The sequence below is a fragment of the Canis lupus genome, chromosome 35 (genome assembly GCF_048164855.1).
Source record: "Canis lupus baileyi chromosome 35, mCanLup2.hap1, whole genome shotgun sequence".
NCBI classification, from domain to species: Eukaryota; Metazoa; Chordata; class Mammalia; order Carnivora; family Canidae; genus Canis; species Canis lupus.
The window spans coordinates 882,792-905,340 of record NC_132872.1 but is presented as its reverse complement, the minus strand read 5'-3'; the positions used below and the strand labels follow the sequence as shown (position 1 = coordinate 905,340).

At 50.4% G+C, this 22,549-nt stretch overlaps 1 protein-coding gene across 1 annotated transcript; it reads left to right on the top strand.

Moving 5' to 3' along the window:
• Positions 1 to 1,826: 1,826 nt before the first annotated feature.
• Positions 1,827 to 19,237, top strand: APOD (apolipoprotein D). Its single transcript, XM_072812082.1, has 5 exons — positions 1,827 to 2,094; positions 5,665 to 5,793; positions 12,783 to 12,904; positions 15,852 to 15,940; positions 18,750 to 19,237. The coding sequence occupies exons 1-5, from the start codon at positions 2,053 to 2,055 to the stop codon at positions 18,983 to 18,985; spliced, it is 618 nt and encodes a 205-aa protein (XP_072668183.1). The 5' UTR covers positions 1,827 to 2,052; the 3' UTR covers positions 18,986 to 19,237.
• Positions 19,238 to 22,549: the final 3,312 nt, after the last annotated feature.

Genomic DNA, 22,549 nt, shown 5'->3' with positions numbered 1-22,549 from the left:
TCTGTAGATCTTAGAATACTCAGCAAAATCTTGTTTTCGTTTGTTTGTTTGTTTTTAAGTAGGCTCCACGGTCCAACATGGGGCTGGGATTCACAACCTCCAGATCAAGAGTCACATGCTCTACGGACTGAGCCAGCCACATGCCCCTCAGTAAATTTGAATAGATAGATCCCTTCCATCCAATTTATTTATTTACTTTTTAAATTTTTATTTATTAATGATAGTCACACAGAGAGAGAGAGAGGCAGAGACACAGGCAGAGGGAGAAGCAGGCTCCATGCACCGGAAGCCCGACGTGGGATTCGATCCCGGGTCTCCAGGATCGCGCCCTGGGCCAAAGGCAGGCGCCAAACCGCTGCGCCACCCAGGGATCCCTCCAATTTATTTATTGAGTGCTTATGACGTGGTCTTGCACTGAGGGTACAGCAGTGAATAGGTGAGACGAATTCTCTGCACTTGCGGAGCTTATACACTAGTGGGCAAACACAATTAGCAAAAAATACATAAAATCAGGGGTATGATTTCAGGTAAAGCTATAATAAAGCAGGTAAAATGGTAGTGACAGGAGTACTGTTTTTCAAAGGTCAGGAAGGCCTTTTAAGGGAAGTGACATTTGAGCAAGGACATGGAAGGAGGGAGGCAGAGGGCCAGCAGAGCTCTGAGGGCAAGCCTTAGAGGAGCCCGGCAAGTCAGGGCCCTGAACGAAATCAGAATTCCTCCTTTTCTTGAAAAGGTAAGGAACATCCCAGAGAATGAGCTCTCCTGGTCTGGCATGTCAAGGATTCACTTTTGTTCTTGCTGTTGCTTTTTATGTTTATAAGGCCTGGTGCTAGAAGTTTCTCTCTATTGCTTAGACATTGGAGAATGCATTTTATTTGGGAATAGAAGTCTGCTACAAAGGTACTGTCTTATCCACGTCTTAAAGCATCTGCCTTGGGGCGCCTGGGTGGCTCAGTTGGTTAAGCATCTGCTGGTTCCCCTCAGGTCATGGTCTCAGGGTCCTGGGGTCTAGCCCCATGTGGGGCTCCCTGCTCAGCAGTCTGCTTTGCCCTCTGCCTCTGCCCCTCCCCCTGCTTGTGAGTCCACACACACACACACACACACACACACACACACGCTCTTTCTCAAATAAATAAAATCTTTAAAAAACAAAAACCAAAAATAAAAGTAAAAATAAAAAACAAAAACCACCTCCTGCCTTATCATAAAGGCATAGAATCCAAGTCCTAAGATTCAACGCTGCTCATTCCACAGAGAGAGATGAGGCCCAGCCCAACCTCTGTGGATTGAGCAGCTTAAACCCGCTCCCACCCTAGGCAGGAAGACGCTGCGGAGAAGGTGCTGCTGGGAAGGGCCTGAGGGTGCAGGAGAGGAGGTGCAGGAGATACCTTTGGCGTCCTCAGCTCTTGGCCCCAGCTCTTCCCTCACTAACTTCCCTGTAGGCCCAGGTCCGGCGGAGGCAGAAAGGACAGTCTACTTCACAGTGAGGCGCCCGAGGCCCAGAGAAGTGGGTGGCTTGTCCAGGATCACACGGAAAAGCCATCTCTAGTTCTTAACCTTCACTCCTTTGCCTGAGCCACATTCCAGGGTGGGGACCACATGGGGTGGAAATTCATGCTCCATTTCAGGAAATGAGATTGTTGATCTTTCATTTACACAAAAATGAAAAATAAATACCAGATGCTTGAAAACATGTTGCAACTCATCTTCCTGGAACTTAAAAGTGCATTCTGACTGAGAAAATTAAATTAGAAAATCCACACAGCAAAAAAGATGTTTTGAATGAAACGCACTTTGTCTTTCCCTGTCTATCTCACACACACAGTCTCTCATTGTTTCTTTTTCAGGGAGCAGCTGTGAAGGAAATTGGGGGAGGGAGGGAGATGGACAAAACATCCCATCTTTGTGTTTGGTACAGAGCTAAGCTTTTAGGCCAGCCTTCCTGAACTGGAGGGGGTGTGGCATGCATTAAAATTAAACATCAATGACCCCACGAAGCTTATAAAAAAGCTTGGGAAAAGCCAGTCAACAAAAGAAGGCATCCTCATTTGGATGAGTTTGCATGTGGAAACTGCCTTCATCTTGACAAAAAAGGTAGGTACTGAGGTTTTCATTTTCATTTATGACGAATGATGCTTCAAATAGACACAGGCTTGACTGTTCAGCTAAAAATAGTGACTAACACGGTGGAGGGTTCGTGCCAGCTGCTTTGCAATTTTAGTCTCATTTTTTTCTCAAACACCTTTACAGAGTAGACACCAGTGGTGCCTTTTTCAGTGATGACATTGACAGTCAGCTATCCCAAGCCATAAGTCTAAGGGAAGACGCCGCCAGAGGCCAGGCCGGGGGTGCCAGCCCAATGTTGACTCACCTCAAAGTCTTCTGCTTGCCCTATGCAAACTCTTTTGTGCTACAGAAACAATAAGAAAAGGTTCCCTATGCCGATGCTGTGCTGGATGAAGTCTCAGGGAGTGGTCATCCAACTGGGAATTACAGTAAAAAGTAACTGAAAAGTGAACTGGAGTTCATCCTGTGAATAGAAAATGCGTTTAACAATATGACCCCAAAATATTTTCTTCAAAAGACATGTTTTCTTCTTTTTTTTAAATAATAAATTTATTTTTTATTGGTGTTCAATTTACCAACATACAGAATAACACCCAGTGCTCATCCCGTCAAGTGACATGTTTTCTTCTTAGATCCAATAGTGAAATGGGTTTTTTTCAGACCCATTTACTTGTGGAAATGTGTTTTGTTTTATCACGTGAAATCTAAAAATCTAGTACTTAATGATCTGCTGCTCTTTGAAATCAAGTACTGTGTCCTCACTAAGATGCAGGTATTAAGAGAACAGGCTCCCAGGAGACCTGGCATAAGTTCTGGCTGCAGAGCTACCAGGAAATAGCCTGGGCACGTTAACACCACTGAGTACAGAGAACGTCAATGTAGGATCCTTCCAGATATAGGGCATTGTGGAGATGCAGTGTGTGGCACATTTAAATACTGAGGCCAGGGCTTCTCCGTGGAGAAGTTCAATGAGCGTGAGTACCGGTTCAGAGAGTCAGTGCTGGCCCAAGGTGGATGCACCTTAACTTTAGTAGAATTATTATTAAATAATTTAATATTCAGTTAAAATAGCACCTAAATTATATTTATGTTTAAAATATGTAAACTCCCCTCATTAAGGCAATCTTGCCATTAGTATTAGAAGATGATGCAAAAATATAGGTCACACATACCCGAGTTCACAAGTGTACTTTAATAATGTCATTTACCTTTGATGTCGGATGGAGCTGAGGCCCCAGAGGGAGGATTCTCGGCTTTGTATAGGAAAGAATTCAAGAGCAAGCCATTTAGAGATCTCCCCTCCCAGTTGAGGAAGAAGACACCACTTCGCCTCTAATAAAGGGTTTTAGAAGTTTTTTTTAAATTAGCTAACCATATAAGGAGGGGCTTACTCGTTAACGTTGGCTTTATCATTTACTACGGGGGAGGAGGGGGGTTGGTTATTCCATTGTTTTAGGATCGTGAAATTACCCACAGGGAGCAATTTTAAGAATGTCTGACCTCTGTGGCTTTACTACCAGAGAGAGTGGGGTCTTACGGTCTTCCGTGAGTCAGATCTTGTAATTCTTTTTATGACCTGCCGACCCTTGGGTTAAACAGCCTAAAACTGAAATGGTTTTACTTTGCTCACCTGGTCTCCCGAGTCCTTTCCCTCCTGCCTCACCTTCCGCAGATGCTCACTAAGTGTGGGGTGAACCGGCACGGAAGGGGCCTGGAAAAGAAATTAGGGATGCCATCAACCCTCTCTCTCACAAAAAGTTTTAACCATAGGAATGAAACTACTTCAATAAAGAGGCATCTTTGGAAGAGATGCGAGCAAGAATTAGCCTTGCTATGAAATCCTCCTACGGAGCTAAAGCACAGGTTTCAGCCCACAATAGAACATTTTCTAGTAAGATATTTGTCAGAGGAAGACATGGAACTGACTTTTGCTGTAACTGTCACTGGTGAGATGAGACTCACCAGGTTACGGAGGGAGGTGTTTATCGAAAGCCACCAAAGGTGGGGTACAGAAGGAAGCATGGCTCACAGTCGCTGCAGGACGGACAGCTGGTGATGGCACCCGAGTCCCGGCTCTCTGCCTCTTCTGGTACTCAGCTGCCATCCGTACACCTGCGGGCTCGGGGTTTGGGTAAAGGACCCCTCAATCCCTGCCAGTTTGGGAAGTCCTGTAGAACGTACGTAATGTGTGACCATCCTTTGAGGTTGGATCTTTTGGGCAAGGCACTGAGCTTGGAGCCTACGGAAGACCAAGAGTAAAGCTCCATGGTTCTAAGAATTTCTCGGAAATGTGTGAATTTTTCTAAGTTCAGGCGAATCCATCATCTCCCATAAGGTTAAAGGACAGGTGTTGTGTACGTGGTGGTAGGAGCTGATGGGGAATGGACTTTCAGAAGGCAGGGTCCCACCATAGACTTGGCTTGCTCAAGGGAGGCTCAGCAACCACCCTGCCGCCGCCCCTCCCCCCAAGCTGGCAGCTTTGCTCATTATGTAACTGTTCCTTTGAAAACGGGGCAAAGAAACCTCCAGAAGAAAAGCTATTGATTATTAAAGGTTATTTGGAGGTTTAACCATAATAAAGTGGTTATAGTTATTCGTGTTATGACACATCCTTTTAAATGCTCAGATCTGAGAACATTTTGCTTGCATTGATTCAGTCCTCTTCATTGAGAGGGAGAAAGGCGGAGAGCTGGAAATAGCTCCTGTGCAGCTACAGGCAAGGAGTCCCAAGGGAGAGAACAGTCAGGGCAAGAGGCAGGGAGGGGTGCTTGGGCCGGAATGCCTGCTGCCAGCTCCCGGTCCTCCTCTAGTTGAATGCACATCCATGTCCCCGTCTGTGCAGGGATGAAATAAATAAATAAATAAATAAATAAATAAATAAATAAATAAATAAATAAATAAATAAATAAATAAAATAAATGCATGTCTATGAAAAAATATCCCCAACAGAAGGCCAAAACGAAATTCAAGAAATAATTCGCTGTTTCCGCTTTTCATGGTAACATAGAACTAGCCTTCCTGAAGCCCTGTGCCTGTGTCCGACACAGTCCTAAGGGCTCTCTCCATAGCATCTCATTTAATTCTTGTAAAACTTCGTGAGGTCGGAATGATCATCATTTGCAGTTAATAGACGGGGACACTGGAGCGTAAAGTGGACACGGTTCGGTTCTGCTGAGTGTGGGACAAAGCAGCCTCAGACCAGCTGGGGCCCGGGGCGGGGGGGGGGGGTCCCCGCACTTGGCCTGTTGGGGCCTCGGGCCTGGGGAGGGGGGACGGCCCCCTTGGGAGGCTCCTGAGGCCCCGCACATCGCGCTCCTTCACCTCCACCGCCTCCCTGGCTCCGCAGACCCCGCTGGCCTCCGCCTGGCCCGCCGCGCCCCCCTGCACCTGCGCGTGACCCCGCGGGGTTCCGGGGCGCCCGCCCGAGCAGCGCAGGGCCGGAGGCAGCGCAGCCAGCAGGCCCAGGAGCTGCAGCCCAGCCGGCTCCCCGGGGTCGGAGGGCGGGGGCCGGGGCGGGGGGGGGGGCGGGGGGTGCGGCGCCCTGGGGATGGAGCCCCGCGGCCCTGCGGAGGGTCCCCTGACCCAGGTCCCCCACAGCCCAGGATGCTGACGGCGCTGCTGCTGCTCCCCGCGCTGGCCGGCCTCCTCCCCGCCGCAGACGGACAGGCCTTCCACCTGGGGAGATGCCCGACGCCGCCGGTGCAGGAGAACTTCGACGTGCACAAGGTACGGCGGGGCCGCGGGGCCGGGGCTCGGGCTCCGCTGCGGGTCCGCATCCCCCAGGACCCCCGCCCCGGCTCCGCTCCGCTCCCCTGCGGGTCCGCATCCCCCGGGACCCCCCCCCCCACGGGCTCCGCTCCGCTCCCCTGCGGGTCCGCATCCCCCGGGACCCCCCCCCCCGGGCTCCGCTCCGCTCCCCTGCAGGTCCGCATCTCCCAGGACCCCCCCCCCCGGGCTCCGCTCCGCTCCCCTGCGGGTCCACATCCCCCGGGGCTCGGGCTCCGCTGCGGGTCTGCATCCCCCGGGATCTCCCGGGGCTCCGCTCAGCTCCCCTGCGGGTCTGCATCCCCCGGGACCACCCCCCCTCCCCGGGCTCCGCTCCGCTCCCCTGCGGGTCCGCATCCCCCAGGAACCCCCCCCCCACGGGCTCCGCTCCGCTCCCCTGCGGGTCCGCATCCCCCGGGACCCCCCCCCCCGGGCTCCGCTCCGCTCCCCTGCGGGTCCGCATCCCCCGGGACCCCCCCCCGGGCTCCGCTCCGCTCCCCTGCGGGTCCGCATCCCCCAGGACCCCCCCCCCCGGGCTCTGCTCCGCTCCGCTCCCCTGCGGGTCCGCATCCCCCGGGACCCCCCCCCCCGGGCTCCGCTCCGCTCCCCTGCGGGTCCGCATCCCCCGGGACCCCCCCCCCCCCGGGCTCCGCTCCGCTCCCCTGCGGGTCCGCATCCCCCGGGACATCCCCCCCGCCCCGGGGCTTGGGCTCCGCTGCGGGTTTGCATCCCCCGGGATCTCCCGGGGCTCCGCTCCGCTCCCCTGCGGGTCCGCATCCCCCGGGACCACCCCCCCCCCGGGCTCCGCTCCGCTCCCCTGCGGGTCTGCATCCCCCGGGACCACCCCCCCCCCCCGGGCTCCGCTCCGCTCCCCTGCGGGTCCGCATCCCCCGGGACCACCCCCCCCCCCGCCCCGGGCTCCGCTCCGCTCCCCTGCGGGTCCGCATCCCTCCGGGACCTCCCGGGGCTCGGGCTCCGCTGCGGCTCCGCATCCTGCCGGGACCCCCCGACGGGAGCGCAGGGCTTGGGGCGGCCCCCCGGGAGGCACCGTGCGCACCTGCGAAACGGCCAAGCCCGGGGCAGCACAGGTGCTGCGTCTCCTGCGGACCACAGGCCCCTGCGGGCCCCCGAGGATGTGCGCGGCGCCCCGGATTGGGCCCGGCGCCAGGGGAGCGGCCCTGGCTTCCCCGCGGGGCCCGCAAAGCCTCAGGTCGAGGTCGCGGTGCGGGCGGCGGAGGGGGGCGGGGGCTGTCCCCGGAGGCCGAGGCAGGCCGGGGGTGGGGGGGGCGTTGGGGCTGCTCCCGCCTTCTGTGCCCCAAGCAGCTGAGCCTCGGAGAGCTCGCGACCCACCCGGGCCTCCCAGCCAATGCATGCACAGTGGGACCCAGAACTGCCTTCCCCAGGTGCAGGGCGCCCACGAATTGCTCACGCAGGGCCTGGAAGGGGCCAGGCCTCCCCCAAGACACTTGCTAGGCACCTGCTCGGAAAACATCCGCATGACCAGACCCCGCACATGCGGTCCTTCCTGGGCTCAGGCCCAGCCTTGCTGCCAGTACGTGCACAGGTGCAGGGAACAGCAGAGTCAACCGGCCCAGGGGAAGCACTTCCACCGCTCAGGACTCACGCCCAGGGGCTCCCTCTTTTTTTGAGGGGCGGGTTTTAAAGATCTTATTTATTTATTCATGAGAGACACAGAGAGAGAGAGGCAGAGACACAGGCAGAGGGAGAAGCAGGCTCCATGGGGGGAGCCCAATGCAAGACTCAATTCCGGGACCCCGGGGTCACGCCTTGGGCCCAAGGCAGGCGCTCCACCCCTGAGCCCCCCAGGCGCCCTTAGAATCTCCCTCTTAAGACATTTTCTCCTTCATAGAAAGTTTGGATCTTTTGTAACAGGCAGGACTCGTCATGAGTAATATTAAAGTTATCAGTCACCCACTCCTCAGTGTGAATGAGTGTTGGGACCCTTCGGGGATGGATTAGATAGAGGAGTGAGGGAGGACAGCTCAGAGCCTGAGGGCTGTGGGGAAGCAGCACTGTCAACAGTAACCCCGGGGAGGGAAGAAAGGAGACACACAGCACAGTCCACCTTGCCTTACTCCGGAACTATGATGGGCCCGTCCCTTTATTTCCTGAAAAAAATCGGGAACTTGAATTATATTTCAATGTGGGGGTAAAAATCCCAAGTCATTTCAAAAATGATAATTGATCTATATTTACAAAAGTCCTTTGAGGAGTAAAGCAGGATATCTAAAAAAAAAGTTTTATTGGACTATAAGCCATATAGTTCACCTGCTTAACGTTCACTTTCATTGGGTTTTTCGTATAATCGCAGAGTTATGAAACCATCACCACAATCAATTTTATTTTATTTTATTTTTAAAGATTTTATTTATTTATTCATGAGACAGAGAGAGAGAGAGAGGCAGAGACACAGGCAGAGGGAGAAGCAGGCTCCCTGCAGGGAGCCCGATGCTGCGGGACTTAATCCCAGGACCAGGATCAGGCCCTGAGCCGAAGGCAGGAGCTCAACTGCTGAGCCACCCAGGTGCCCCAAGCTCTGAGGGTTCTTTATATGTTTTAGACACGAGTCTCTTATCAGAAACATGATCTGCAATTATTTCCCCCCATGAATTGTCTTTTCACTTTATTGACAGCATAAAGGTTTTTAACAGTAATGAGATCCAATTTATCTTTCTTTTTGTTGCTTGTGCTTTTGGTATCTAGAAAATCATTGCCTGGATATCTGGGTGGCTCAGTCAGTTAGCGTTTGCCTTTGGCTCAGGTCATGATCCCAGAGTCCTGGGATCAAATTCCGAGTCAGGCCCCCTGTTCAGTGGAGAGTATGCTCTCCCTCTACCCATTCACCCTCATGATCTCGCTCTCTCTCACATACTCTCTCTCAAATAATATTTAAAAATCTTAAAAAATTAAAAATAAATAAATCATTGCCTAATGCAAGGTTATGAAGATTTATTTCCATTTTCTTATAAGAGATTTATAGTTTTAAAGTTTGTCGTCAATTTTACGTTAAACTTTGTATATAATATGATATAGAAGTCCAACTTTACTATTTTGCTAATAAATATTCAATTGTCCCAGAGCTATTTGTTGAGAAGACTGTTCTTTACCCAACCAAATAGTCTTGGCATCCTTGCTGAAAATCAATTGGCCATATATGTAAGAGTTTATCTTTGGACTCTCAATTCTATTCTGTTGTTCTATATGTCTGCCCTTATGCCAGCACTATATAGTATTGATTACAATAGCTTTAGAGTGAGTTTTGAAATTAGAAAATATGAGGCCTTCAACTTTGTCCTGGCTATTCGGGGTCCTTTGCGTTTCCATATGAGTTTTAGGATCCATTTGTCAATTTCTACAATGAAGCAGAGTTGGGTTTTTGTTGTTGTTGTTGTTTTATTTTTTATTTATTTTTGTTGTTGTTGTTTTAAATAAAGACTTCACTGAATCTAGATCAATCTGGAGAATATTGTCATCTTAAGAATTTTAAGACTTGGGGATCCCTGGGTGGCACAGCGGTTTGGCGCATGCCTTTGACCCAGGGCGCAATCCTGGAGTCCCGGGATCGAGTCCCACGTCGGGCTCCTGGCATGGAGCCTGCTTCTCCCTCCTCCTGTGTCTCTGCCTCTCTCTCTCTCTCTCTCTACGTCTATCATAAATAAATAAATAAATCTTTAAAAAAAAAAAAGAATTTTAAGGTTTCCAATTCATGAACATAGGTTATCTTTCCATTTACTTAGGTCTTTAATTTTTTTTTAATTTTTATTTATTTATGATAGTCACAGAGAGAGAGAGGCAGAGACACAGGCAGAGGGAGAAGCAGGCTCCATGCAGGGAGCCCGATGTGGGACTTGATCCCGGGTCTCCAGGATCGTGCCCTGGGTCAAAGGCAGGCGCTAAACCGCTGCGCCACCCAGGGATCCCCAGGTCTTTAATTTCTTTCAACAATGTTTTGTACTTTCCAGAGTATAAGTTCTGTTGTTTCTTTGGCTCAGTTTATTCATAAGTATTTTCTTCTTTTGATGCTATTGTAAATGGAATTTTCATAATTTAATTTACAGAGTTTTCATTGTAAGTGTAGAAACCCATTTGATTTCTGTATATTGATCTTGTATCCCTTAACCTTGCTGATTTTATTTATTAGTTCTAATAGTTTTTGTGTGTGTAGATTCCTTAGGATTTTCTATCATAAAATCCTGTTGTCTGCAAATAGAGATCATTTTACTATTTCCTTTCCAGGATTCTTTTTTCTTTTCTTTTCTTTCTCTCTCTCTTTCTCTCTTTTTAAGAGAGAGAGTGAGAGTGAGTGTACACAAACGGGGAGCGGCAGAGGGAGAGAGAGAGAGAGAATCCCAAGTGAGAGAGAATCCACGACCCTGAGATCATGACCCAACCCCAAATCAAGAGTCAGAAGCCCAACCCAGTGAGCCACCAAGGCGCCCCTCCAGGATTCCTTTTAAACATTGCATTCTCCTTATATGGGCAGAGAAACTGAGACCCAAAAACATGAAAGGGCTTTCACAAAAATATTATGAAACTATAAGGGAACATGACATAAAAAAACAATCTTCCACCTCTGAGTTTCTTCTTTTCTGGAAAATCCACTTCCTCAGTTTTAATTATGGAGCACTAAAGTCACCTTAACAATAATAGAACTATTTTAAATGCTCTTTGTACATTGGAGCTTTTTTTTGAGAATGCCTATGAAACCAATTGACCTTTAACCTTATTTTTTGGTGGTGCTTTAAATGAGTGTTCATTTCAGTGGTTTTAATTGAAAGATGTGCTTTAATAAATGAGTGGAAAATTTAGGTCGTAAACAAGGGTATACGTTTGAGCAAAGAGCCATGTGACTGAAGCAATACTGCCACCTGTTTGCAGTACACTCTCAGTTCAAATTCTGAATTTTTGAGTAATAGATTTTTTTTTAAAGATTTATTTATTTATGATAGACACAGAGAGAGAGAGGCAGAGACACAGGCAGAGGGAGAAACAGGCTCCATGCCGGGAGCCCGATGTGGGACTCGATCCCGGGACTCCAGGATCGTGCCCTGGGCCAAAGGCAGGCACCGAACCGCTGAGCCACCCAGGGATCCCCAAGTAATAGATTTTTAAGTTTCTAAAATGCTTCCAATTAATATATTGACTAAGTAAATATATTCACATGGGTCCAAATTCTAAAGGTGCCAAAGAACATTCAATGACAAGTTCTTTGTCATTGAACCTACCCCTGGTTCCCTCCCTAGGAGCAACCAGTTAAAAACAGTTTATTGTGTATCATTTGGGAGATAGTGTATACGTACACAAATACATACATAAGTGCAGTAGGCAGAATGATGTCCACACCCTGATCCCTGGAACCTGCGAATATGCTACTTTCCACGAAAAGGAGGATTTTGCTGATGTGAATAAAGTTATAGACTTGGAGATGGCCAGAGAGCGTGGATTACCCAGTGGGCTCAGTCTAATTATTGAAAGCAGAGAACTTTCCCCAGCTGTGGTCAGAGAGGTGTGATGATGGAACAAGAGAAAGAGAGATACAATGTGAGAAGGATTTCACCCACTTTTGCTGGCTCTGAAGATGGAGGAAGGGGTTCAACCAGCCAAAGAATGTGGGTGGCCTCTAAAATGTGGACAGGGGGATCCCTGGGTGGCGCAGCGGTTTGGCGCCTGCCTTTGGCCCAGAGCGCGATCCTGGAGACCCAGGATCGAATCCCACATCGGGCTCCCAGTGCATGGAGCCTGCTTCTCCCTCTGCCTGTGTCTCTGCCTCTCTCTCTCTCTGTGACTATCATAAATAAATAAAAATTAAAAAAGTAAAATAAAATAAAATGTGGACAGGGCAAGAAGACAGAGTCCCCTAAACCCCCTAGAAAGGAACACAGTCCTGCCAACACCTTGATTTTAATCAAGCTCACTTGATGTACAGACCCATGAGACCATAAATTTGTGTTGTAAGCTTGTGGAATTTGTTATAGCAGCAATAGAAAATGAACATAATAACCTTTCCCCCCATTTTCCATATACTCTTATTTTTCACCCAGCTCTTTTTTTTCCATTGAATGCATCTTGGATATAGTTGCATGACTCCTTTAAAGGAGGCTATATAACATTCGGTTGTTTGGTTGTGCCATACACATTTATGTACCCAGTCCCCTACGAATGCTCACTTAGACTCTAATTTCCTGTCTTTTGTTCTTACAAATAGCACTGCATCAAATAACCTCATAAATGCACTAGATGTATTTTCTTTGCTAGATATTGTCAGATTGCCCCCCATGCAGGTTGTAAATTGGAGCAGTCTCCATGCAAGGCAGTGCATGGAAGCATGAAAGTACTTGTCTCTCCTTACCGTCACCCACACCATTGCACACTTCCTTTAATGTTGACTCTGTACACGAAGCTATGAACGGAGACCAAGTCCCCAGTGAAAGAATGATATCAATCTTCTGAATCCTGATCACTTGCTAAAAGCCTTTGTGACCAACTCCCTGTCCGGGGTCTTATGAGGAGAATCAACCAACTCTGGAGTCCCAGTTCCCCAGAGTGACCATATCTGGCTTTGCACACAATTCAAAGATGCCTCGTAGAATCACAAAATATTTGAGATGGAACCTTACATCATCTGGACCGCTCCCTCTCCTTTACAGAGCCTAAAATTTCACATAGATTCTGGCTGGAGGGCCCACTGACATCATATCTAAATAAAGGTCACTTTAGGAATAAAATGTGGCATTCGACCAATGCCTGCAAATCTGACTCACTTACTCTCATTTGAATCAATATCTTGCTCAGTTGCTGTCGGGAACAGTGCAGCCCATTTTGCGTGGTTTCCCCAGGAAAGGGCTCTGCTCTAAAAGACGACAATAGGGAAGAGTTAGCAGGTCCCCAGAGAGCCACAGGGTTTTCTCTGCTTATTGTTATCTCTGCAGTATCTTGGACGATGGTACGAAATTGAGAAGATCCCAGTGAGCTTTGAGAAGGGAAGTTGCATCCAAGCCAACTATTCGCTAATGGAAAACGGAAACATCAAAGTGATAAACCAGGAGTTGAGGTGAGTGGCTGCGGTTTCAAAAGCAACACGGTCCCAGAGCCAGCCTGCAGAGAGCTGTCCCCGGGTGACTGGGTGTCCTTGCGGCCTAGCTCAGCGGGGAGGCAGACGTGGCTGCGTCTGCGCTGACTACTCGCAGCAGGTCCTGAGATGAAGGCTTTTGGCAGGCAGGATGGTGGGGACTAGAGGCCACTCGCTTATTTGCAAGACCTCTTGCTGGGCATCTTACTGTATTGTGTACTTACTGTATTGTGTGTTCCCGGCGAGCACTTACACTTATTCTGGGCCTGTTGTGTGTGTGCCCCTGTAAAAGGTACTGGGGACTCAACGGGAATCCAAACTGCAGGGTTCCTGCTCTCCTTGCAAAACAGACACGCTGGTAGCAAAGGGCAAGTGAGACTTTGATCTGATCTGATCTCCAAACCAAGAGAGAAGCTCTTTCTACCTCATCGACTGACAGAGGGCATCCAGCTCGGCTTGAACCCTCCCAGGAACTGGTTGCTCATGGCAATTCATTCAGCCGTGACGACTAGAAGACGCCTGTTCTCATTAAGCAAGAATCAAATACATTCATAGCCACACTCTAGGGTTCGTGAACAGGATAGCCTTTAGAAGTATGCTTTTCTGTTTAACCGAGTTCTATTTCGATAGAAAAATTCATACTTTAGAAAGCAAACATAAACTTTAAAAATGCCCCAGGAAGACCTCCTACCTACCTTCCATCAACAAAGATAAGAGCAGGGATGCCTGGGGCCTCCGTGGTTAAGCAGCTGCCTTCAGCCCAGGGCGTGACCCCAGGGTCCCGGGATCGAGTCCCGAGTAGGGCTCCCTGCAGGGAGCCTGCTTCTCCCTCTGCCTGGGTCTCTGCCTCTCTCTCTCTCTCTCTCTCTCTCTCTCTCTCTGGGTCTCTCATGAATAAATAAATAAAATCTTAAAAAAAAAAGATAAGAGCAACAGTAAACAATAGTGGCAAATATTAAGCATTTCCTGCGTGCAAGGCGCTATTCTGTGAGTGTACGTGTATGTGCACGCGTGCACCTGGGTGGATGTGTATGTAAACGAGCATGCGCCTCCGGGCCCTGAGGCAGGTACTCTTAGTAAGGCCACTTTTCTAGATGAAGAAACAGAGGTACAGGGAGGGAAGGGAACTCGCCCGATGGCCGCACCGCTTATAAGCAACGAGGCCGACGTTCAAGCCCAGAGAGCAGGGGAACGTGGAAGACAACAGCCGCCGGGAGAGAGGGCTGGGACCAGGGCCGTCCCTCCTGTCCCCTGCGGGATCTGGGAACTGTGTCGGCTCCAAGGAAACCGCCACGGCGCAGCCTGGAAGACCCTGCGGCTCCGGGAGGCTTTGCGGCCGTCCTGGTCCCCACCAGGCTTCCTGTGCCCGACCGGGGGTGGCCCCTGGCCCTGCAGGAATCCGGGAAGCAAAGTCACATCTTAGCGGCCTAGAGAGAGAGAAAACCGGCTCATCTCAGAGCCCGGGCACGGCGACCGGGCCCGGGTGCAGGCGCATCGAGGCTGCGCCCCAGGAGTTGTCCTGGTCTGCGACGAGGGTCAGACACGGCCCGGATCGGCCGCTTCCTGACGCTGGGCCCATCCCTGGTCAGGGAGTCAGGGCGACGAGGCCTGTGTCCCCCCGTAAGCCGGCGACCACCGGGGACCCTCCTTCGTGGCCTTGGGGAGCCTGGGCCGGGCGACACGCGGCGTTGGTGCGGGTAACCCTGAGGAAGCGCGACCCGACCCGTCTGTCACCCGCTCCGCCTGAACACACAGACGCGTTTTCTCCATGAACCGATGCTGAGTTTATTACGATCAGAGACGGCGCCTTGGAACTGTTCCGGGCGAAACAGAGCCGGAGAGGGAGGGCGTCCGTGGGGACAGCTGCCGCGGGCTCGTGGGTGGCCCAGCGTGTGTCCCCCTCGGGCCTGGCCTGCAGCAGCACCTCCCCCTTCCCACCCTTCCCTGTCGGCCTCCTCTGCCCCGCCTCGGGCTGCCCTCGAGGGACAGACAGGTGGCCGACAGCCTCCTAGGAAGGGCCCCGACAGGCGGCCCCACACCCCCCACACCCCGTCAGCCTCCTAGGAAGGGCCCCGAGCCCCGGGAGCGCCCTCCTCGCCCTCCTCGGGTGTAGCCCGGGCCTTCGCCTTCTGGCCCAGGCCCAGGCCCAGGGGTCCCGGCGTGCTCCCCCGAAGCGGAGCCAGCTCCCTGCAAAAGGGCACAAGTGCCTCATGCGACCCAGGGCCACCAGTCCTAGACCCCTAGACAGAAATGGCCCTGCCAACGCGAGTGTCAGGCGGCACCGGAGGACGTGCACTTCTCCCCATTCAGTGCCTCTGAGCATCACATGCCTCCCCTCCCCACTGCCCGCCTCCCGGCCTGCGGCCTGCAGCAGGTGGCCCGCACTCAGGCAGGGGCTGCGTGGGCTGCATAGGGGCCTGGGAGCTCGGCGAACGCTCGCCTCTATGGGACACGTGGAGTCCTGTGACGTCACTGACACCCCAGGAGCGGGGAGAGCTTGCAGACCCCCAGCCTCTCAGTAATCACATCAGACCTTGTTTTCTCCTTTGGCTCCGTCTCATTTTTCAAGAGGCGAATCTTCTCAGTGCTTTGGGTTCTTCTGTTGGTTTCCCCTTGTCTTTCATTCCCTCCTTCTGGAGACTGAGAGCAGGAAGTGGTCTTGCAAAACTTAAAAAACAGTCCTAAAGCGCAGGGGCCTAATATAGGATCCAGTCCTAGAGCATTTCAGTCGTCGCTTCCTCTCACTCCTAGGCCTTCTTCCTCCGCTTGAGTCTCAGAGACCGTGACAAAGGAAAGGGGACAGAACCTTCCGGACTAGAAACCACAGCCTTGAGCCCCTGGTCCTTGGTGTCACAGATCTTACCTTTCATCGATTTGTGGCTTCCAATGAGTTAAGGGTCTTTGTTTGGTTTGTTTGAACTCATTGCAGATCTGATGGGACCGTGAATCAAATCGAAGGCGAAGCCACCCAGGGCAACCTTACAGAGCCTGCCAAGCTGGGAGTTAAGTTTTTCTGGTGTAAGTATTCACTTCTCTCGGGAAGTTTCAGGGACAGGAGATATGCAAACTGAAGGCTGCAGCCCTGGGTTGGAGTACTCCTGTCACATCTGAGTGACTTAATACATAATTATTTGTCGAGCACCTACTACATGCCAAGCTCGGTGCTGAGCACCGGAGATGTGCTGATCAGCAAGACAGAGCTGGCTCCTGTCCCAGGGGGGGCTTACACCCCAGTGTGGATATGGACAAGTGCCCCCGCAATTTAGTATAAAAACTACCATGTTTCTATAGAGGAAGCACAGATTGCAGCACATCAGGCCTGAGCAGTAAGAGACCCAGTCCTGTCTTGTTTCCCAGAGGAAAGGGAAGCCTGAAAAATTAGTAGTTAGTAGTGGTATTATTAGCATAACAAGTGATGGGTGCAAAAGCTTGGAAGCAGGAGATGACAAGAGTGAAGGTAAGTTTGAGCCCTGGCTCTGTCTGCCACTTTCTCGCCACACGGTGGGGTTCCCCGAGGGATATCCGGTCACAGGCATTTGCCCTCTGAGCCTTGGTCTAACTGAGGAATGAACACAGGCAACAGAGGAAGCACCAAATACCGGCTTTCCTGTTGATGTAGACACACTGAAGAAGCCAGCTCAGAAACGTGAGACTTCCTAATGCTGGGAGTGCCTGAGGGTCCCTCTCCCCACCAAGTGGCGGACACTGAAGTCACAGCTGCAGAGGAATAACCACCTCCTACCCCCATCAAGACCCCGGAGTGGAGCAGAGAGGAAGCTAAATAGGAATGCTGGGAGATGAAAATAGTTCTTCCCACACACGTGACCATGGGCAACTAACTTCACTTCTGCGCCCAGTGTTGCAAAGATAAATGGCATGACGTGTGCCCCATGAACCGTGGGGGGCATTATACGTGTCAGTTTCTCTTGTTTATTCTTGCAAATAAGAAAGTCAAAGTGCAGAAAAGCTAGATGATGTAGGCAAGGTCACTGGAGACTTGGGACTAAAATGTCGGACTTTAAACTCTCATGAAGGATGGGGATGGGAGTGGAGGCCAAATATTATGTGTACAACCTTCCGAAGGAAGGCTGCAACAGGAGCTAGAAGAGGCAGGAGCTGCCAGCAGGGCAAGCAGAGGAGGAAGAGATTTATTCCAGTGGAAGGGACCAGACGTTTGCATTGGGTCTTCCAGGATGTGTGAGACTTACAGGAGAGGCTGCCCTGAGTGCAAGAAAGGCATAAGGAAGGGCCCCGAGAGAGGAGCCGGAAGATGGGGGCAGGTACATGGAATGTGAGACAAGACTGGGCCGAGCCTCAAAAGCCATGTTAATGGGTTGAAGAGCCTTCCATAAGCAGTAGGAGGCTGTTGGGGTTTTCTAATACAGAGACATGGAAGGTTTCTTCGCTAAGAGGAAATGTCTGGGTAAATGTATCTTGAGAGCTAGACCCCGTGGGAGGAAGACAGCATGTGAGTGCCTGGCTGTGTGCAGGTGGGGCATGATGCCCTCACCAGAGGAGGTGGGAGGACATACGACACGACGCAGGGCTGCGGAGCTCTCAGTCCAGCTGGGAACACACAGTGGAAATCCACAGGTAGCAGCCCCACGGTGAATACGAGCCCTCGTGGGTGAGCCCGGCAGGCAGGCAGCAACAGTGCTAGAAAGGGAAGGCAGAAACAGTGCTCGGTACGGGCCCTACAGCCTCGTACGGGCTTCTGTCCACATGTCCTCTGAGTGTCCTTCTGTTTAAATATTTATGGACGGGTAGAAGTAAGAGCTAGGAGGGGCCGTGTTGGGTGGTCATCTGGACTAGGCCTCTGGTGTTATCCTGACAACCAGTTGGGTCCTTGACACCCAGCCAAGCTCTAACCTCTTACACATCGCCTCCTTTGTCCAGCTTCTCATGGTCCTTCACAAGTGTTGAGATCTGGTCTGGCTGGGCAATCAGAGGGATTATTTTTGAGTGGAGGAGGTGGGATGCTTGAAACCCAGGAAAGCATACCTCACATGACTGCATAGGAGTCCAAATCTTTGGTTCGTATGAGGTCAGCACGCATTTCTTTCTCCCATTTGGCTGTAATTTTTTTACTTAACTTTAGCAAGTTGGGCTATGAGTTTCCCTTACTGTGGACCTTGGCTGTGGAGGTAGTAAGTTCACAGAGGACAGTTTCTGGATTCAGATGGAGAAGGTAAATCCTCCCTCTCTTTCCTTAAGGACCCTTTAATGCTGGGCTTTCGATACTATACAGATGTCAATCAATGCATCTTTGTAGGCCCTTTGTGAGGAAGAGTAAACCTATTACCATCTGATTGACCTTAAGAATATTCTTAAGAACAGGGGAACTTTTGCAGGTCACACAGGAAAACAAACAAAGGGACATTAGCCCTTAATTCCTTCCCCAGGCAGATTCTAGAGGAAGCTGGGAAGTACTGAGTGGAAAGCCTGGGGCCTCTGACCTCGGGTTCTTGACTCTGCTTAGCTAAGTGGCATCTCCACTGGTACCCGTGCTAAGAGCCGGGCCTCCTACAGACCGACCTGTTACCAGGGAGGGAGGAAGGATCTAGAATGATGGCTCTGAGCTCTGGCTGCACGTGGGAATCACGGGGGAGCCTTCAGGGGTACCAGTCACCTCCACATCAGAGTCTGGGGAGGCCTGGAGGGAGGTGGCCAAGGATTTTTCAAAGCTCCCATAGGATTCCCACATGAAGCCAGATTTAAGAGCCACTAATATAGAAGAACCAGGACCCTGGCTTCCAGAGTCCTGGAGAGGAAGGTTCCTCTTGCCCTGGTCCTTCTTAATGCTTAATGTCCCTCCTCTGGTTCTCAGTGATGCCATCAGCTCCATACTGGGTCCTGGCCACCGACTACGAGAACTACGCCCTCGTGTACTCCTGCACCACAATCGTCTGGCTTTTCCACATGGATCATGTTTGGATCTTGGGAAGAAACCCTTATCTCCCTCCAGAAACAGTGACCTATCTGAAAGATATCCTGACCTCTAATGACATTGACATCGAGAAAATGACTATCACAGATCAGGTGAACTGCCCCGAGTCGCTGTGAGAGGCTCGAGGGGGAAACTGCGTTCACTCCACGTTACTTCTTTTGCTTTGCTTCCCCCCCCTCCACCCCCCATAAAGACAGACCGACCCCTGCAAACCGTTGCAAACACCAAAGGGAAATTGGGCAGCGGAAGCCCATGGAGAGAAAGTCAAGGAAAGTTGGCCCAAACACTTAGCCATGCACCACCCTGTTACCCTGCCCGTCTAATAATAAACTTGTTGCTGACCTGCTGTGCTCACAGTAGATTCTGAATTGATTATTGTGGGGTTTTAATTATAAGCTTATGTTTGGAGATCCCCGAACACTTCTGTTGAAAGAAACTAAGCGCTGTGCAGTTGGAAGGTAGCAATTCTGTTTCTGGAAGGGGAAAGCTGATGGCAAAGGCCTCTTGTGGGTGGCCTATCCAGCTGTCCCCGTCCTGCAGTGGGCACTCCTTTAGGCGGAATCATTTGGGTTTTTTGAAAACACTGTAAAAGGTACTAACTATAGTCACCTTCATGGTCTTTGATGTTACTGGACAGCTGTCACAACTTATTTTGTCCCATGAGATAAGAGATAGGCAGGTAACACTCTTGGGGATGACAGTATTTGAGAAGAGGGGCCAAGTGCCCTCTGGTCGGTGGGCAGCATGACAAAGCACAGGACATAAAGGCAGGCAGAGCTGGGGAGAGAGTCTTCTCGTCTTTCAGGACCTACCTCGTTCTTACTGCCTTTTTGCCTGGTAGTTTTCAGACTTTGGGAATGTCAAACCGGAAGCTACAATTTGATATCATATTTATTTAGTAAAAGGAAAATTGTACATTTTAAGATGCTTGGGTTTTTTTGTAACCTTAAATATAGAACATCCAAGAGTCTGAAGAGCTCAAGGAAATTCATACCTTAGCTCAATATTCATGCTCAAAAGCAAAAATCTAGGGGCACCTGGGTGGCTCAGTGGTTGAGCGACTGCCTTCGGCCCAGGGTGTGATCCTGGAGTCCCGGGATCGAGTCCTGCATGGGGTCCCCTGCGTGGAGCCTGCTTCTCCCTCTGCCTGTGTCTCTGCCTCTCTCTCTGTGTGTCTCTCATGAGTAAATAAATAAAATCTTAAAAATATATATATTTTGGGAATCCAGAGGGAAGCATGAGGGCACCGAGTAGCACAAGGAAACATGAGGAAAAGAACAAAAATTCCAGAAGGGAGAGGAAAAGAAAGGCAGAGGGAGAAACAGCAAAATACACAGAGACAGTAGTGGAGAATAGATCCCCAGTTACCTGTGGTCGGCTGGGAGTCAACGCCTCACCAATCTGGTTTTGGCCATCTCTCATTGCCCCCCCAGTGTTTTTCCTAGAGGGTTTGAAGAAAATCCCAGATATCACATCCTCTTATTTTGCCCATAATTGCCCATGTACAAATCTCTAGCAAATACGGGTACTTTTTAAACAAAAAACATAAGGTTACGTGTTATATCCTTTTTTAAATATTTTATTTTTTTTTTTACTCTTTTTTTTTTTTAATTTTTGTATTTATTTATGATAGTCACACACAGAGAGAGAGAGAGGCAGAGACACAGGCAGAGGGAGAAGCAGGCTCCATGCACCGGGAGCCCGACGTGGGATTCGATCCCGGGTCTCCAGGATCGCGCCCTGGGCCAAAGGCAGGCGCCAAACTGCTGCGCCACCCAGGGATCCCACGTGTTATATCCTAAAGGTGCTCAGAGAATGCAATTTCAATGTGATTTAAAGATTGATAAAATGCAGATGACAGGGAAGAAGCATGACAGAAGGGTTCATCATCGGGGCCCCTGGCTGGCTCAGTGGTTCAGCGGCTGCCTTCGGCTCAGGACGTGACCCCGGGGCCCCAGGGCCCCGGGATCAAGTCCCATATGGGGCTCCCCACATGGAGCCTGCTTCGTCCTCTGCCTGGGTCTCTGCCTCTCTCTCTCTCTCTCTCTCTCTCTCTCTCTCTCTCTGTCTTCCATGAATAAATAAATAAAATCTTTAAAAAAATAGGTTCACCATAGTTTTACTTGTAGCAGCCCCCAAACCAAAAGGAGCTAAACCGAAGCTGCCACGAGCAGCCGAGGAACGGGAGCATGAATGGTGGAGCTTGATGCAGTACGTTCACTACAGTCCGTAGTTATGAAGACAGAGCAGCCCCGAGAGAGCTGGCGCCTGCCCACCCAGCCACACTGCCCTGGGGGGGGGGGGGAGGAAGGTCCCTGCACGCGGCCTTGCTGCCTGCAGAGCTGGTAGCTGGGGCACGTGCCTCCCTCGCCCCGCTGGATCGCACCAAGGTGTGTCCACCTGAGCCAGCGACAGCCCATCCACGGGCTGAGCAGCCACCTCTGACTCTTGTGGCGTAACTGGACAGAAAAGATAAATGAGGCCAATTGAATCAGGATTTGACTTTAAGAGATTGGGAGAGAACGACTGAAAACTCCGGAACTGCAAGGTCGTGTGGTTTGGGGCGCTCATCGTTGGTGATGCACAACTGATGCTTACGAGAGTGTGGAAGAGAAATACGGAGACCAGCAGAGACCCCCCCCACCTGCCCTCCCGGCCCAGGGCCCCTAACGAGCAGCTCCAGTAGCTGAGGGCGGGCCACGCCCAGGATCCCATTCCTGTGGAGCTTAGCTGTCTTAGGTTCCTCTCCTGGGATTTGTGCAAGATTAGCCACATTCACATCTTTTTTTTTTTTTTTTTTTTTTTCAGGTAATTTAACGTGACTGCGTGAATGTTCCTTGCAACCAAAATAGCACTAAGACAAAAGTGTTCACATTATGATGTTGAGTGAAAAAAAAGAACGTAGCATTGTCTCTGTGCTATAGTTATGTGAAATGAAGGCATAAAATCAAGGACTAAAAGTAACAGAGAAAATGAAAGCGATTAACGTTGTTAGAATGCTAGAATTCCGAGGTGATCTTCCTCCTTTGTAATTTTTGCTTTCGGTGTTTGTAGCAAAGGCCCTACAGTTCAACCTGCCCTCTGGCAAGGCTAGCACCGAACATGAAATAGGCCTTTTCTTCTAGTAACTACTTCAGACTTCTAGACCCTTCTGGACTGTTCTCCTATCCCACCATAATCCTAATACATTGGAGGGGATGGTTTGTTGTGTGAATATAGGATGTGGTACTAAAGCAATCCTTATTTACTACAACAAGGTCCTCTGTACACTCCTAGGAGACATGAAGGAGGTTATCAAGTAATTCGAAAGTTTGTATTTGCACAGTTGTCTAAACATTATGTAATTTAAAAAAATATTTTGTTTATTCATGAGGGACACAGAGAGAGGCAGGGACACAGGCAGAGGGAGAAGCAGGCTTCCTGCGGGGAACCCGATGCGGGACTCGATCCCAGGACCCGAGCATCAGGCCCTGGGCCTAAGGCAGGTACTCAACCGCTAAGCCACCCAGGGGTCCCTAAACATTATGCAATTTTATAAAAGATTCTCCCCAAAAGCAATCATTTTTACCTTGATAATTATGAAATACTATTAAAATTTTTAAATATTTGGGGGATTTTGTTTGTTTCAAGATTTATCTATTTTATTTTAGAGAGAGAGTACGTGGCAGCAGGGAGTGAGG